The following is a 12,427-nucleotide window of genomic DNA, read 5'->3' on the forward strand; positions in this document are numbered from 1 at the left end:
TCCCGCAGAAGCTGTGGGATAAGCTTGTAAATCTCAATGCAGTCTAAAAAGCAAGAATTAACACCATTTGACGAGTGTCGTATACATACTAGGAGTGCTCGGGAAAGCTACTTTTCCCCAATACAAACGCGAGTTCCAGCCCCGACGTGAAGGATCACCTTTTCCATATGCTGCGCATCCGACGCTGGGGTGCAGCCGCATTCCCTCGTTAATGCATGCACGTAAATACGGGAGCTTGATCGCTTCATTGTATTTGACAGGCATGGAGATTAGTCCACTTATGACCGCATCATCGATTTCCTGGTGCGCTTTTGATAGACGGCCGGATTACACATCAGATGGCAGACGATGCTTGATATCGCGATGGCAATGGTGTCTGCCCCGGTGAAGCTATATATCGTATTGTTGATCAGCAAGCACATACCAGGAGATATAAGCTATCAGATCTCACAAGAAGCTATGGGGCTCAGCATAGATGTGTTCATTATTGTAGTCGAGCTTTTCTCCTCGGTCGGCACTGATTTCCATCAACTCCTGAAGAATATCGCGTCTGTCATGATTCACATGTATCTCTCCCATGCGCTTACTCATTGCCTTCCTCGAGGTGATTGGCAGATTCATGATCGCGTCGATAGTTCCCCGAAATAGCGGACAGAAGAGAGTCAGAGTTGGAAAAGGCAACTTGGAAAGATAAGAAGTGACAAAACCGGCCAGGATATGATGAAGGCATAAGTGCTGGATGGCCTCCATGTGGCCACCAACATTCGTCCGCTCCCTTAGTCGAAGTCGTGCCCGAAAAATAAATCACCGAGAACATCAGATGCCCGCATACCTTCGTAAGAGAATTAGTAAAGAAAGCACCGAAGAGCTTAAGTATTTGCGCTAGAATGCCAAACCCTCTGATTGTGTAACTTACATATTGATCCAAACCGAAAGATTAACCGCACTTTGGCTTCTAGCCAAATATCGCATAGCATCACAAAAAGCCTTCGTGCAGGAGTTGATTGCTTCTTGCATTGGCCATCGAATAGGCACTATTCACAATACGCGTCCGTTCTGCATGTGCCTTTTCGTCGCGCGACTGAAAAAGCCCGGATATCCTTTGTATGGGGGCTTTCACGCATTATAGAACTCAGTCTGATGAGATTAGCTATTTTGGACGCGTCGAGTGGGACTTTGGAAGTCATAATTCACCTTAACAACGATTGGCTTTTTTCATAGATAGGCTGGTCAAATAAATCTTAATTTCTTTCCTCGGTCAGGGTAGTCGATACCTTGATGGCGCTGGGATCAGAGCAGGCAATTCATTTGGTGCAATGCGAATCAGATGTCCTGCGATATCAGCACACTGGAGGATAATGAGAAATTTGATTGCGAAATACCATATTTCTTGTGCAGGGCACGCTGTCTGTATTGCATGTCTTCTCGTGCTATGCCGTCAAAGACCCAAGCCCGACTATATGACGCAAGGAACTGCCCCGGAACGGAGTGTAGCGGTTGGAAGAATCGACAGTAAACGATCCAACCAGCCCAGTATATCAATGTAGCAGTCGCACTGCTTGAGAGAGTGGTATGTCCAGTAACAGCATGTCGTCGAAGTGATTAATTCCTCTCAAAATAAAGAAGTAGGAGATATTGAGGCAAAGACAGATCCACGCAAAAGAAGCACCCAAATAGAAACAGATATTACTAGGCGAATACGTAGTCTCGAAGGGGGCAAAATGGCACAATGATAACCGGATACGGAAGGTTATAGCGGCCAAAGCTCACTAATTTCAAAAGGGCTTGATGCCTGGATTATAGAGATCTGTATTTCAATATTACCACCGTACATGCTCTAACAATCCTCAAAACAGTCATCCAAACAGTCTTCTGAACGGCCATCCGAACAGGCATCTGAATAGCTATCTAATAGCATGGACCACTGCTAATCTTGTACCGTCGATAAAGCCTCTTAATAAGGGTTATGAATATGAAATCTTTTCGTGTCTCTAGTGATTTTTCGTCTGTCGGTATTGTATCAGCCATCAATTAAAACAGGGCATCAACTTGGGTGAAAACAGAAAGTGAGCTCTGGCCGTTATAACCTTCCTTAGCCGGATATGCTGCAGATTTATCCGGCTGATACTCGAAATCGCTGTTAATCTATTTTTAGCCGGTTCTGAGGGCATTTTTGCTTTTGTAATGTCGTCATACCAGATTGAAGACGATCCCCACATTTGCCCCGGAACCCCAGAATTAACCCACGGTATACAAAGGGCCTAGTAAACATTCGATCTCGTGGCCACAATGACGTTGATGCTATTTCCGCAGTCCCTACTACGAGTCAGTTTTGTCACCTAAAACCTTCTCATAATTTCTTCGCACACAGAATCATGTCTTTTCCAACGAATCTCAGAACTTGCATAACTTATCTCTCAGGGACAGCTGCAGTCGCTCTCAGGCGAGGCTCACTTAACAGCAGAAAGCGAGAGCCATCTATCTCTGATCTTCCGGCGGAGGTGATGGAAGAATTTTCGCTTTCCTTCCTCCCATTTGGCAGGTCTGCTTAGCACTGAGCTGCAAGATATTCTACCAGCAGTTTTAGCATGTCTTCAACGAGCCCATATTTCGATATCCAGATCATTTCAGTGCGGCTTCTATGAACATTAAAAGGGCTCGAGAGCTTCTTTAAAAGCTCGAAAGTCCAGTCGGAAACTCTAGTCGGACATTGGTTGTTTTTCAGTTCCCGCCAATGGACATATTGTGTCGCGTGTCTGAAGTTACGTGCTCGAAATGAATTTGGCTGGTATAAAGGAACGGATGGTTGTCGTCAGCGTCTTCATTACTGTGTGTGATCAGGCATGATCGTTCTCTGTCCATGTATCAGATTCTCGACCAGGAGACTGACAAACATCGGGCATGAGCTCTGTAACGCAAACTTCGATCGCGACCATATCGAAAGATAAATCACAGATTGACATCAATGCAAATACGAAAGCCAATGTGGAAGAACACCCTACACACCATCAATATCCGCTTCTCTAATTCAGACAGATGAGATTGTCTTTCATTTTACCTACCAGATTCTTGTTGATCGAATTTTGCCGCACCGAGACGAAAAAAGGAAATCAAGCTGTGTCGGCATATCGGTGCTCAAGGAGTTCTGAAACAGAAAAGCATTATATTCTGTTACCTTGATATAAAGTGTAGCGCATGCGGAGTTATTATGTTCGTATCACGTTCTGATGATCGCACCGCCTACAAGGTTGATTCCACGAGGAAATCCCCCCTATCAAGGAAGAGATCAACATTTTTGGGCCACGCAGGTTGGGGCTGGATATTTTATGATGCCGCCATAACAGCTAGGTTATATGGAAGATCGACATGATCTATTCCTCGAATATTACAAGAAAGAGCAGAGGTACGTAGAAGCCATCAATAGCTAATAGGATTGCGACTGGACAATGGGATTGTATCTAATAGTAGCTACCAATAGCTAGGAGCTATGAAACTTATTGGCTCGTAAAATATTCTTGAAGAAGTACGATCATGGACATATCTTTTCACCTCTCGTCTGAGGTTTCGGCTCCCTACGCATGACTCGCAGCGCTCTCCACGCAGCGCAAACAATCGCAGCCCTCCTTTCATCACCAATCCCCTTCAATGAAGGAAAAATACTACTTCGAAGCGGCGCATCGACGCATCATTCCGCGCTCGAGCCAGATAAGCAGCACTAATCTGCGGAACTGAACCCCGTTCACCTTGCGGCGCAACCACACGATGAAGCGAACTGCGTAGAAGACCCCCAGTCCACTCAACGATAGTATCTCCAGTGTTCACAATACATCCAGACTCTGGCTTGGCATATTGCCAGTTCTCCATTTTGTTTTCGCAGCCCGCGGGAAGAATCTGAAGGCCCACCGACAACGTTGAAGAGTAGGGTGATGGTTCCTGATCCAGATGACCTCCAAGAGTGATCGTATCTGCGCTGGAACGGGACTGCGGCTGGCTGAGAAGCAACCGGACCGATTTTTCTGATTCCTGATCCAGAGGGCCCTGTGCCCTGTGCCGGGCTGGAGTCCGAGTTTCTTGTCTAATTGGGAAAGTATGATATCGGTAACCTCGTACGAGTGCCAAAAAATCTTGATCCTCTGCACATTTTGCTTGGATGTGGTCTGCGTTCTTTCGGGGAGCAGGGCTATCCAGCATTTAATCCTGCTTGATTGAATATAGTTCCATGAATTCCAATTTGCCGTCATCCGTCTTGAGCTTGCCTTTCCTCTTGTACCTGAACAACAAATCAGTCAATCACTCATAATAATCCCTGGGAGGATCTGTCAAACATATCCAGTCAGGTCATGGGGCCGATTATATGCGTAGGTATCTAGAATTTCCTGGCCGAGAGTAAATGTTTCGTTGGTGAGAGTAAACATCTTCTTGTCATCTCTGAGTATATCTCTGCCCTTTCCAGATCCCTTCAGATCTGAAAGGAAGAATCCCACTCTTGGCATGCCTCGAATAAGCGTGTCACCTCATGGTCGCGGCTATTTTCTAGTTCGTGAAGAGACACTGTTGGCAGAGGGGTCACGGGGACATGGAAAGGAAATGGTGAAACGCTCTCGAGATATTCTGTTGTCGCCATTGTATCGCGTAGGTTGAAGCTAGCGCCGAGGGAGACTGGAGGAATTTAGGTGCATTGGAAGCGATGCGAAGAGAAGGCGGGGAAACGGCGTTACCTTGGATGCAAGCCTCGAGGCTGAGATGGATTAGGCCCCCAAACCACGTTGAGCCAGTAGTCATCATGTGACGTTCGAAAGGCTTGATCTAACGAGCTTCAGCTTACTTTGATCATGGTTGGGTGGTATTTTGGCCCCAATTTGACAACCCCGCTCGGGAGTTTCCCAGCTACTGCGAAAGTGCATTTTACAATTCACTTGGCCGAGTCGCTCATATTACAATGTCCATGTCTTCGAAAAACCATGTCGCTTGTCATTTCACATTCAGGCAAATTCATCAGACCCATTCGTGCCATAGTAGGCCATCGCGTATAAGATTGTTTCCCTGCCCGTCACGATCAAAGTCGAATTGCGGGCCCTCGGCATCGAGAAGGTACCCACGCACACATTCATCGAAAACAACTCTTGTACTTTGCTCCACCTCGTAGAAATGATCATATACCTCATTTAACGCATCTTTCAAACAATTGACTGCTCCATTAGGATGCAGCGCCTTCCACGGAGAGACGCATACTTTGCCCTTGCAGGACTTGAGAACCAGTAGCAGCGAGTCCAATCTTGGAACAACTTTTGGGATGCCTATCCCCAGTATATGATGTGACGAGGAGACTTTCTCATTTTCCGAAAAAAGATTCGTCATTTGATGTGGATCGGTCTGTTAATGGTCAGATTTTGAGGGCTCCCAGGTCAAAATGTCGAGATCTTACATCCAGATCGTAGAGCTCATGCTCATTGTTGCACCAAACTGAATAATAAAGATTGTACCCGGCCCCCTTGATCCGGATGGCCTTGTAAGTGTTGTTGTAAGCGGACAAGTCAACTGTTCAGTGATCATCATCGTTAGCCAGAGCCCGATCAAAGAAACCCAGCGATACATACAGTCATAGATGCCTTCGCCAGCTGCAAATCCCCAATACTCCACAGTGACATGTTCCTGCCTCTTGAGATATGGTGACTCTATCTGCTCCCTCGTCACAGGTATTGGCTCGCCGTCAAAGTCGCTTCGCAAGGGGATTCCGAGCAATCGGAAAAATGTTGGGGCCAGGTCAGTATGCGTCGTGACAATGTCCGTGGTCACATTCTCGCGTACACTTGGTCCACGAATGATCAAGGGTACATTAATATCCTCTTCGAACCCACAAGACTTTCCCGGTTGGAGCCTATGCTGCCCGATATGATAGCCATTGTCACTACTATAAACAACGTATGTGTTATCGAGGAGGCTAAGCCCCTCCAAGCGAGAGAAAATGCCATCGACCATCTCATCAACAGCCTGCAGAGCTCGGAGTCTGTTACGGTAGAAATGGTCATTGTATTCGACATTAGTTTGATTCTGGCGTCTCAGCGTTTTGATCCAGTTTGCACCCGAGGGAATCTCTGGATTAAATGAGGGTGTTCGTGGAACATTCGCATCGTCGAATAATTGTTGGTGTCTTTTCGCAGGAATTGGCGCGCCAAAATCGAAAAAGGGGTGCTCATCTAGGCCTGTCCCATTCATGAACACATTGCAATGCGGAGCACTTGGAGCGACTGTGAGGAAAAAGGGTTTTTGGGCTTCGGCGGCCTCTTCAAGAAGCGTGTATGCTTTCTGCGCGAGGACGTCTGTGACATACTCTCCTTCGTAGCTTCTCGGGGCCTCATAATTCCGCTGAAATGTACTGTTCAAATAGTCATATGTGTATGGATCGAGGAGGAACTCCTATATTACCACATGTTTAGAAGGGTTGCCCTCACTGAGACTCTTAGCTTACTCACATGGCTCGTAAAACCATTTGGGAACGGAGAATTGTAATTGTCGACGGTATGGACGTTGAACAGCTTGCCGACATAGTAGGTATTGTATCCGGCCTCCCTCAACCAGACGGGGAGGTAGTTTTCGTTGAAGCCCTGGGAGATGAATTTGGGGTAACCACCTGCAAGCGTGTTAATACGCTCGAATCATGAAATTGCGATATTGAAGACTTCGAAGCGTACCGTATGGAGGATTGACGTCAGTGACGTTGGTGTTGTGGGCCAGCCTGCCCGTCCATAGTGTTACGCGCGACGGACAACAGACACTGGTCGTGCAGTAGTGGCTGCGATAGTATGTACCGCTATTCAGGAGATGCCTCTGCACATGAGGCATATAATCCAAAGAGCCAAGATGAGTATCCTGATCGTCTGTCAAGACAAAAACAATATTCGGTTTGTGCCGGGCAGACAATGACTGTTGCTGGGCTGGAAACCAGGTCGTCGCCCGAAGGCTGACCCAAAGCAACAAACGGATGAGGGCACGCATGCTATGCAGGATCGGGGACAAGCGCGGCTGTGTGACCCTGCGATCTGTCGACAGCCTGGATTATGAAACTCGACATGCAGTTGAGCGATAAAGTTCTGGCCCACCAGTGCTTATTAACCCGCCGAGCCACTAATGCCGCCATTGGAGGGATGTAGTACATCGTCGGAAATATCGAGTCTGAGGCAGACATTGAGAGAATGTAGAAGCAAAACTGAGTCTCGTGCAATACAAGACTCGGAGAAGAGAGGAATGATGCAAGCGAGACAAAAAACGATTCTGCTGCTGTATAGGGCGAGTAGGAGTAGGAATGAGAACAGGAAAGGGAGCTGGAGAGGGAAAGAAGCATCATGGCTTCAAGTTGCCCGTGGTGCTCGCATCTACTGCAAGTCTCGTGACCTCACGACGCGTCTGCCTCACCGGCAACTTCCAGCAACAGGAGAGCGCATTCGCCGCCTTGACACTTGTTTGCTCTTTCTTCTCGCACCGTCTACTTTCCCACTCCCACCCCTCTTCTTACTCTCGCTTCTCTCACCACCGTCACACCCCTCACCCCAACCACACTAAACTCTCGCAACCCATTCGCGTTTACAAAGCTACTTTATTGCTTCAACCTGTACAGCTTGATCCACTTTCTCCGCCGGCGGCATGGAGGACCAGTCCATGTCCATGGCTCAAGGCCTGGAGGACCAGGCAGCTGGCCATCTCCGCTTCATCAAGGCCAGTGAGGCTGAGCAGCCCAAGACGCGTCTCGAAAGCCAGAAGTCCACTGAGGAGATCCAGATGGCCCCGATCTTTACTCACGCGGCGCATGCCACTATTCAGGCAAATCCTTCTGAGCAGCCTGCTGTCTTTCCCCAATATGGGTTGATCGGGAGTGAAGTCACGGAGACAACCAAGGCAGACCACACTGACACGCTTATCTATACAAACACGACGGCCCCCTGGGCTGCAATGATTTGTGGCTCGCAAGGCAGTGGAAAGAGCCATACACTGTCTTGTATTTTGGAGAACTGTCTTATTAAGTCACTGCCCGTCGGCAATCTGACTTCCCCTCTTGCGGGGCTGGTCTTTCACTACGACAAGTTCACGGGATTCACTAGCACTCAGCTGTGTGAAGCAGCGTATCTCTGCTCTGCTAAAATCCCGGTTCGAATCTTGGTCTCCCCGACTAATTTTGTGACCATGAAGGACTTGTACAGCCAGGCTGAGGGTCTGAGCCCTAAGCATCACCCGATTACTGTCAAGCCAATGTTTATTCCCCCGGAAAGCCTCACAACTGCCATGATGAAAACATTGATGGGGGTCGACAACAAGAGTGATTGTCCGCTTTATATGGAGGTATGTGTACACGATGGCGATGTCCAACATACATAGACTAATCATCACCACTCAAACAGATGGTGCTGCAGATCCTGCGTGAAATGGCTACTGCTGACCAGGGCCGCCAAGGCTTTAACTACACCTTATTCAGACAACGCATTGACGCGGCACCCTTCAAAGATGGACAGCTGGCTCCCTTGAAAATCAGACTCTCGATCCTGGAGTCCTTCCTTTCTCCAGCAACATCGACCGGTGGTTTTTCAGACCAACCGCCTGCAAACTTCGATGCCTGGAAAGCGCAAGTCAAGGACCTATGGAGATTTGACAAGGGTACTTTGACAATTGTCGATCTGAGCTGCCCCTTCGTGGGACCTGACGATGCTTGTGCGCTGTTCAACATCTGTATCTCGCTCTTCATGAAAAGTCGTCAGAAAATCGGTCGCATTCTGGTACTTGACGAAGCCCACAAGGTAAAGTGCCGCGCCCCCTCCCCCCAAGTTCTACAGACATTGTGGCTAATTTAGTTCTGGCATGTTTCAGTACCTAGTTGGCAAATATCCCGAAGCCCACGCCTTGACCGATACGCTGCTATCACTCATTCGCCAACAACGCCATCTCGGGACTCGTGTCGTCGTTGCCACCCAAGAGCCAACGATCGCTTCTGACCTGCTCGACCTGTGCAACGTGACGATTGTACATCGCTTTTCGTCTCCTGCGTGGTTTGCAGCAATTGAGAGGCACATCGCGGGTGCTGCGCTGAAGAAACAACCCAACACATCCAGCAAGCTATTTGAGAAGATCGTTAGCCTTCCTACTGGCGAGGCTCTCGTTTTCTGTCCCAGCGCAGTGATCATCATGAAGAAGAAAAAGCACGACTTTGAAGAGGGCTACAAGACGGAGAAATACACTGAAGACTCTAGAGATTTGGACGTCTGGTTTTACACCCCGACCCCAGAGCGCAAGGAAGAGAACGAGCGCAAGGGAGAGAAATGCCTTTCCCGAATGGGAGCCGAACATATTCACCTCCGTGTCCGCGATCGGCTTACCCTTGACGGAGGTCGAAGCATGCTCGCCATGTAATTCCAAGTGGTTTGAGCTTGTGAAGCCTATGGCCGATTTGATACGTCGATGAATTCCGCGGCCGCTCTACTGAAATGTCTGTTTGAATCTTTGGGACACACGCAAATGTTTTGACACCGTGGGGAACTCGGTTAATGTGGGAGTATTTTGGCCAGCGATTGCATGAGTAATTTATTATGACTGCCTGTTTTGTGAGTCCCTGGATTGGCGTGATGTTCCAAACTCGTGGGGATCTACCGGACTTGTGATATATGCTACCAGAGCCAGTAGGAAGAGAGTGAAGCTCTCTAACCGTCTCCAATTCCATTTTGATTACCCCTACACCTGATCGGCCCTTTGGCAACGATTGTTGAACTAGATTTTCTGACGTTAGAGCTAGCCGAATTTTAGCGCCGTGATTCACTAAGGGCAGCAGACTCAGAAAACCAGCATCATCGTCCTCTGTACCCAGCATTGGTGTGTTGAACAATGCCAATCAAAGTCACGCAATGAAAGGCCCACTACTATCCAGACAGGCCAAAGAACTCCTGGATGCTGTGATAGAAAATGTCGATGGCCCCATGGTGTCTCACTGCACTAACGTGTCGCTCACTCAACGCCATTATGACTCTCCATCTAGACCGGTCGGCATATGTTAACAGAAACAAGGGGAGCGAATTCGTGCGCACCGTATTGGAGAAGTACACCAGTCTCGTACACGATGTCACAGTGTATGCTCCGGATCAGTCACCTTGTCGCATTGCGCCATGTCTAGATAAACTAGAGAATCTGCAGAGATTCTAATTGAGGGGGAGTTTTTGAATGTGGGATAGGGAGATGAGAAATATAATCTGCTCGCGGACTACATTAAAGGGGCATCTTTGAAGCAACCGGAAGAATCCAGAATAGGGAAGAGACTTCGGTCGCGTAAGTCTCCCGTTAACGGCTGTGGATGATGATTAAAGGAAAGAAAAAGATTGAGTAGTGAGCATTAACGAATGTTTGTTTCTATAGTGACATTTGATTGTGGTGAATGGGGACAAGAAGTGCCAACATTTCTTAAATAAAAAAGCATCTTCCTCATACCAAAACTAGACGATCTCACACTACGAGGCTATCAATTCGATGCCGACGAATGAGGATCCTCCTCGCTCTGACAAAATAACGGAGCCCAAATATCTACGTCTCGAGAAATGCTGGGTGAGCTTTGTCTTTTACATGAGCACTCCGCGTCCTGCGTGCGTTGCGGTATCTGAGTATCGGCCATGCGGAAGAGCATCGGAGACATCAGCTACATGACGCAAAAGAACACGACACAACCTTGGACGATTTCTTGAACCTTGTACTGTTGCATCGCGAGCCCTGAGAGGAACTCCGAGTCGTTCTTGATGAGATCTATGATCTTAATCACTAGTATCGCAATACGCTAAGTGTTGAAGATCGGCCAAACATTGGGGGCTTCTGAGATTGTGCGAAACAGTTTCTAAACCTGAAGCAATGGGTGGGTTGCGACAGATTTACTTTGGCGGATTTTCTGAAATGGAATGTGTATGAGGTGTCAGATGACTCTGACAAATCGGATGGGGAAAGTGTATGCCTCGAATCCGGCCTAAATTAACAGAAAAAATATATCAAACAGCAAGCAAATATGCCCCAAGAGAATCCAGCCTCAGAATATCCCATTCATCACCTTGTGAACACTCGATGAAAATGAGACCATGCTGATCCAAGAATGGAGGCCACGTGACTTTTCACATGCAGTCACTTCCAGTCAGCATCCTAAATTTGAGTTTGGGGCTTTAGACTCAAGAGTTCGTTTCGCAAGCTCGGCCGGCTCCACTTCCAGCAAGCTTCCGTGGCGATATTCGGGTAGTTAATTGATCCGAAGCAGAATATTAATGCACAATGTCACTACCACCTGGCTCGGGGTTCACTGCTCTGTTAATCTAATCCCGATAATCATTCCCAAATTCGTCAATTGACCAACACGCCCGCAAAAATGGCAGGATTTGTTGCGGCGTTCGCGAATCCGTTCAACTATTTCGGAGGAGTGAGCTTTAACCCCGAAAGAGACATTCCCAACTTGTCTGGGAAGGTTGTTCTGGTGACAGGAGGTGCGTTGAACCCCTTTCATTCTGCGTTGAAACAGACAAAACGTAAGCCTGAACAAGATTGCTAACAAGCTTTACAGGAAATGCTGGCCTGGGCAAGGAGACAATCTTGCAACTGTCAAAACACAACCCAAGCAAGATCTTCCTCGGTGCACGGTCGGAATCCAAAGCAACCGAGGCAATCAAGTCAATCAAATCTTCAGTATCGAACGACGTCGAAATAACATGGCTTCCGATGGATCTCACATCGACCGAGTCAATCAAGAAAGCCGCCGACCAATTTAAATTGCAATCCCATAGACTTGACATCCTGGTGCTGAACGCCGGTGTCATGGCGCTCCCACCAGGGGAAACCGAGCTGGGCCATGAGATCCAGCTCGGCACCAATCACACGGGCCACTTCTTATTGACTAAACTTCTCCTACCGACATTGCTGAAAACAGCCGAAGAGCCCGACTCCGACGTTCGGGTCGTGTCACTTTCATCAATCGGACACAACTACGCACCTTGCTTCGAGACAATCCTGAATCAAAAGAAACTCAAGAAAGTCGACACGAGTGCCCGGTACGGTGCCTCGAAGGCTGCCAATATCCTCTTCGCAGCAGAACTCAGCCGGCGTCATCCCTCAATTACATCAGTCTCTGTACACCCAGGCATTATTCTGACAGATCTCTATGGCTCAATCAGCGAGCGCTCGTCTCTTGTTGCGCTAGGATCCAAGACACTTAGCTTCTTTGGATCATCTGTGGCAGAGGGTGCTTATAATGAGCTTTGGGCGGCTGCTGGTGCAAAGAAGATGGATCTTGAGAATGGCGCTTATTATGTCCCTGTTGGAATTCGCAAGGAACATAATAAGTATGTGCGGAGCGAGAAGATGGGCAAAGCGCTTTGGGAATGGACCGAAGCTGAACTTCAGAAGGTGAACCTGTGATATATATGAT

General features: G+C 48.0%; 3 protein-coding genes across 3 annotated transcripts; 2 read left to right on the plus strand and 1 right to left on the minus strand.

The window, feature by feature from the left end:
- Nucleotides 1-4,995: 4,995 nt before the first annotated feature.
- N7532_000174 (sulfatase family protein) lies at nucleotides 4,996-6,996 on the minus strand (the record flags this gene model as incomplete). Its single annotated transcript, XM_056612678.1, has 5 exons — nucleotides 4,996-5,373; nucleotides 5,426-5,538; nucleotides 5,598-6,417; nucleotides 6,474-6,631; nucleotides 6,693-6,996. 5 exons carry the CDS (start codon nucleotides 6,994-6,996, stop codon nucleotides 4,996-4,998), a joined length of 1,773 nt encoding a protein of 590 aa, XP_056479902.1.
- A 645-nt stretch (nucleotides 6,997-7,641) lies between these two features.
- N7532_000175 (uncharacterized protein) lies at nucleotides 7,642-9,396 on the plus strand (the record flags this gene model as incomplete). The annotated part of the gene is made up of 3 exons (XM_056612679.1): nucleotides 7,642-8,334; nucleotides 8,394-8,786; nucleotides 8,857-9,396. The coding sequence occupies 3 exons, from the start codon at nucleotides 7,642-7,644 to the stop codon at nucleotides 9,394-9,396; spliced, it is 1,626 nt and encodes a 541-aa protein (XP_056479903.1).
- A 1,978-nt stretch (nucleotides 9,397-11,374) lies between these two features.
- N7532_000176 (uncharacterized protein) lies at nucleotides 11,375-12,417 on the plus strand (the record flags this gene model as incomplete). Its single annotated transcript, XM_056612680.1, has 2 exons — nucleotides 11,375-11,489; nucleotides 11,567-12,417. The coding sequence occupies 2 exons, from the start codon at nucleotides 11,375-11,377 to the stop codon at nucleotides 12,415-12,417; spliced, it is 966 nt and encodes a 321-aa protein (XP_056479904.1).
- Nucleotides 12,418-12,427: the final 10 nt, after the last annotated feature.

Source organism: Penicillium argentinense, assembly GCF_028826775.1.
Source record: "Penicillium argentinense strain IBT 30761 chromosome Unknown utg000001l_segment0_segment0, whole genome shotgun sequence".
NCBI classification, from domain to species: domain Eukaryota; kingdom Fungi; phylum Ascomycota; class Eurotiomycetes; order Eurotiales; family Aspergillaceae; genus Penicillium; species Penicillium argentinense.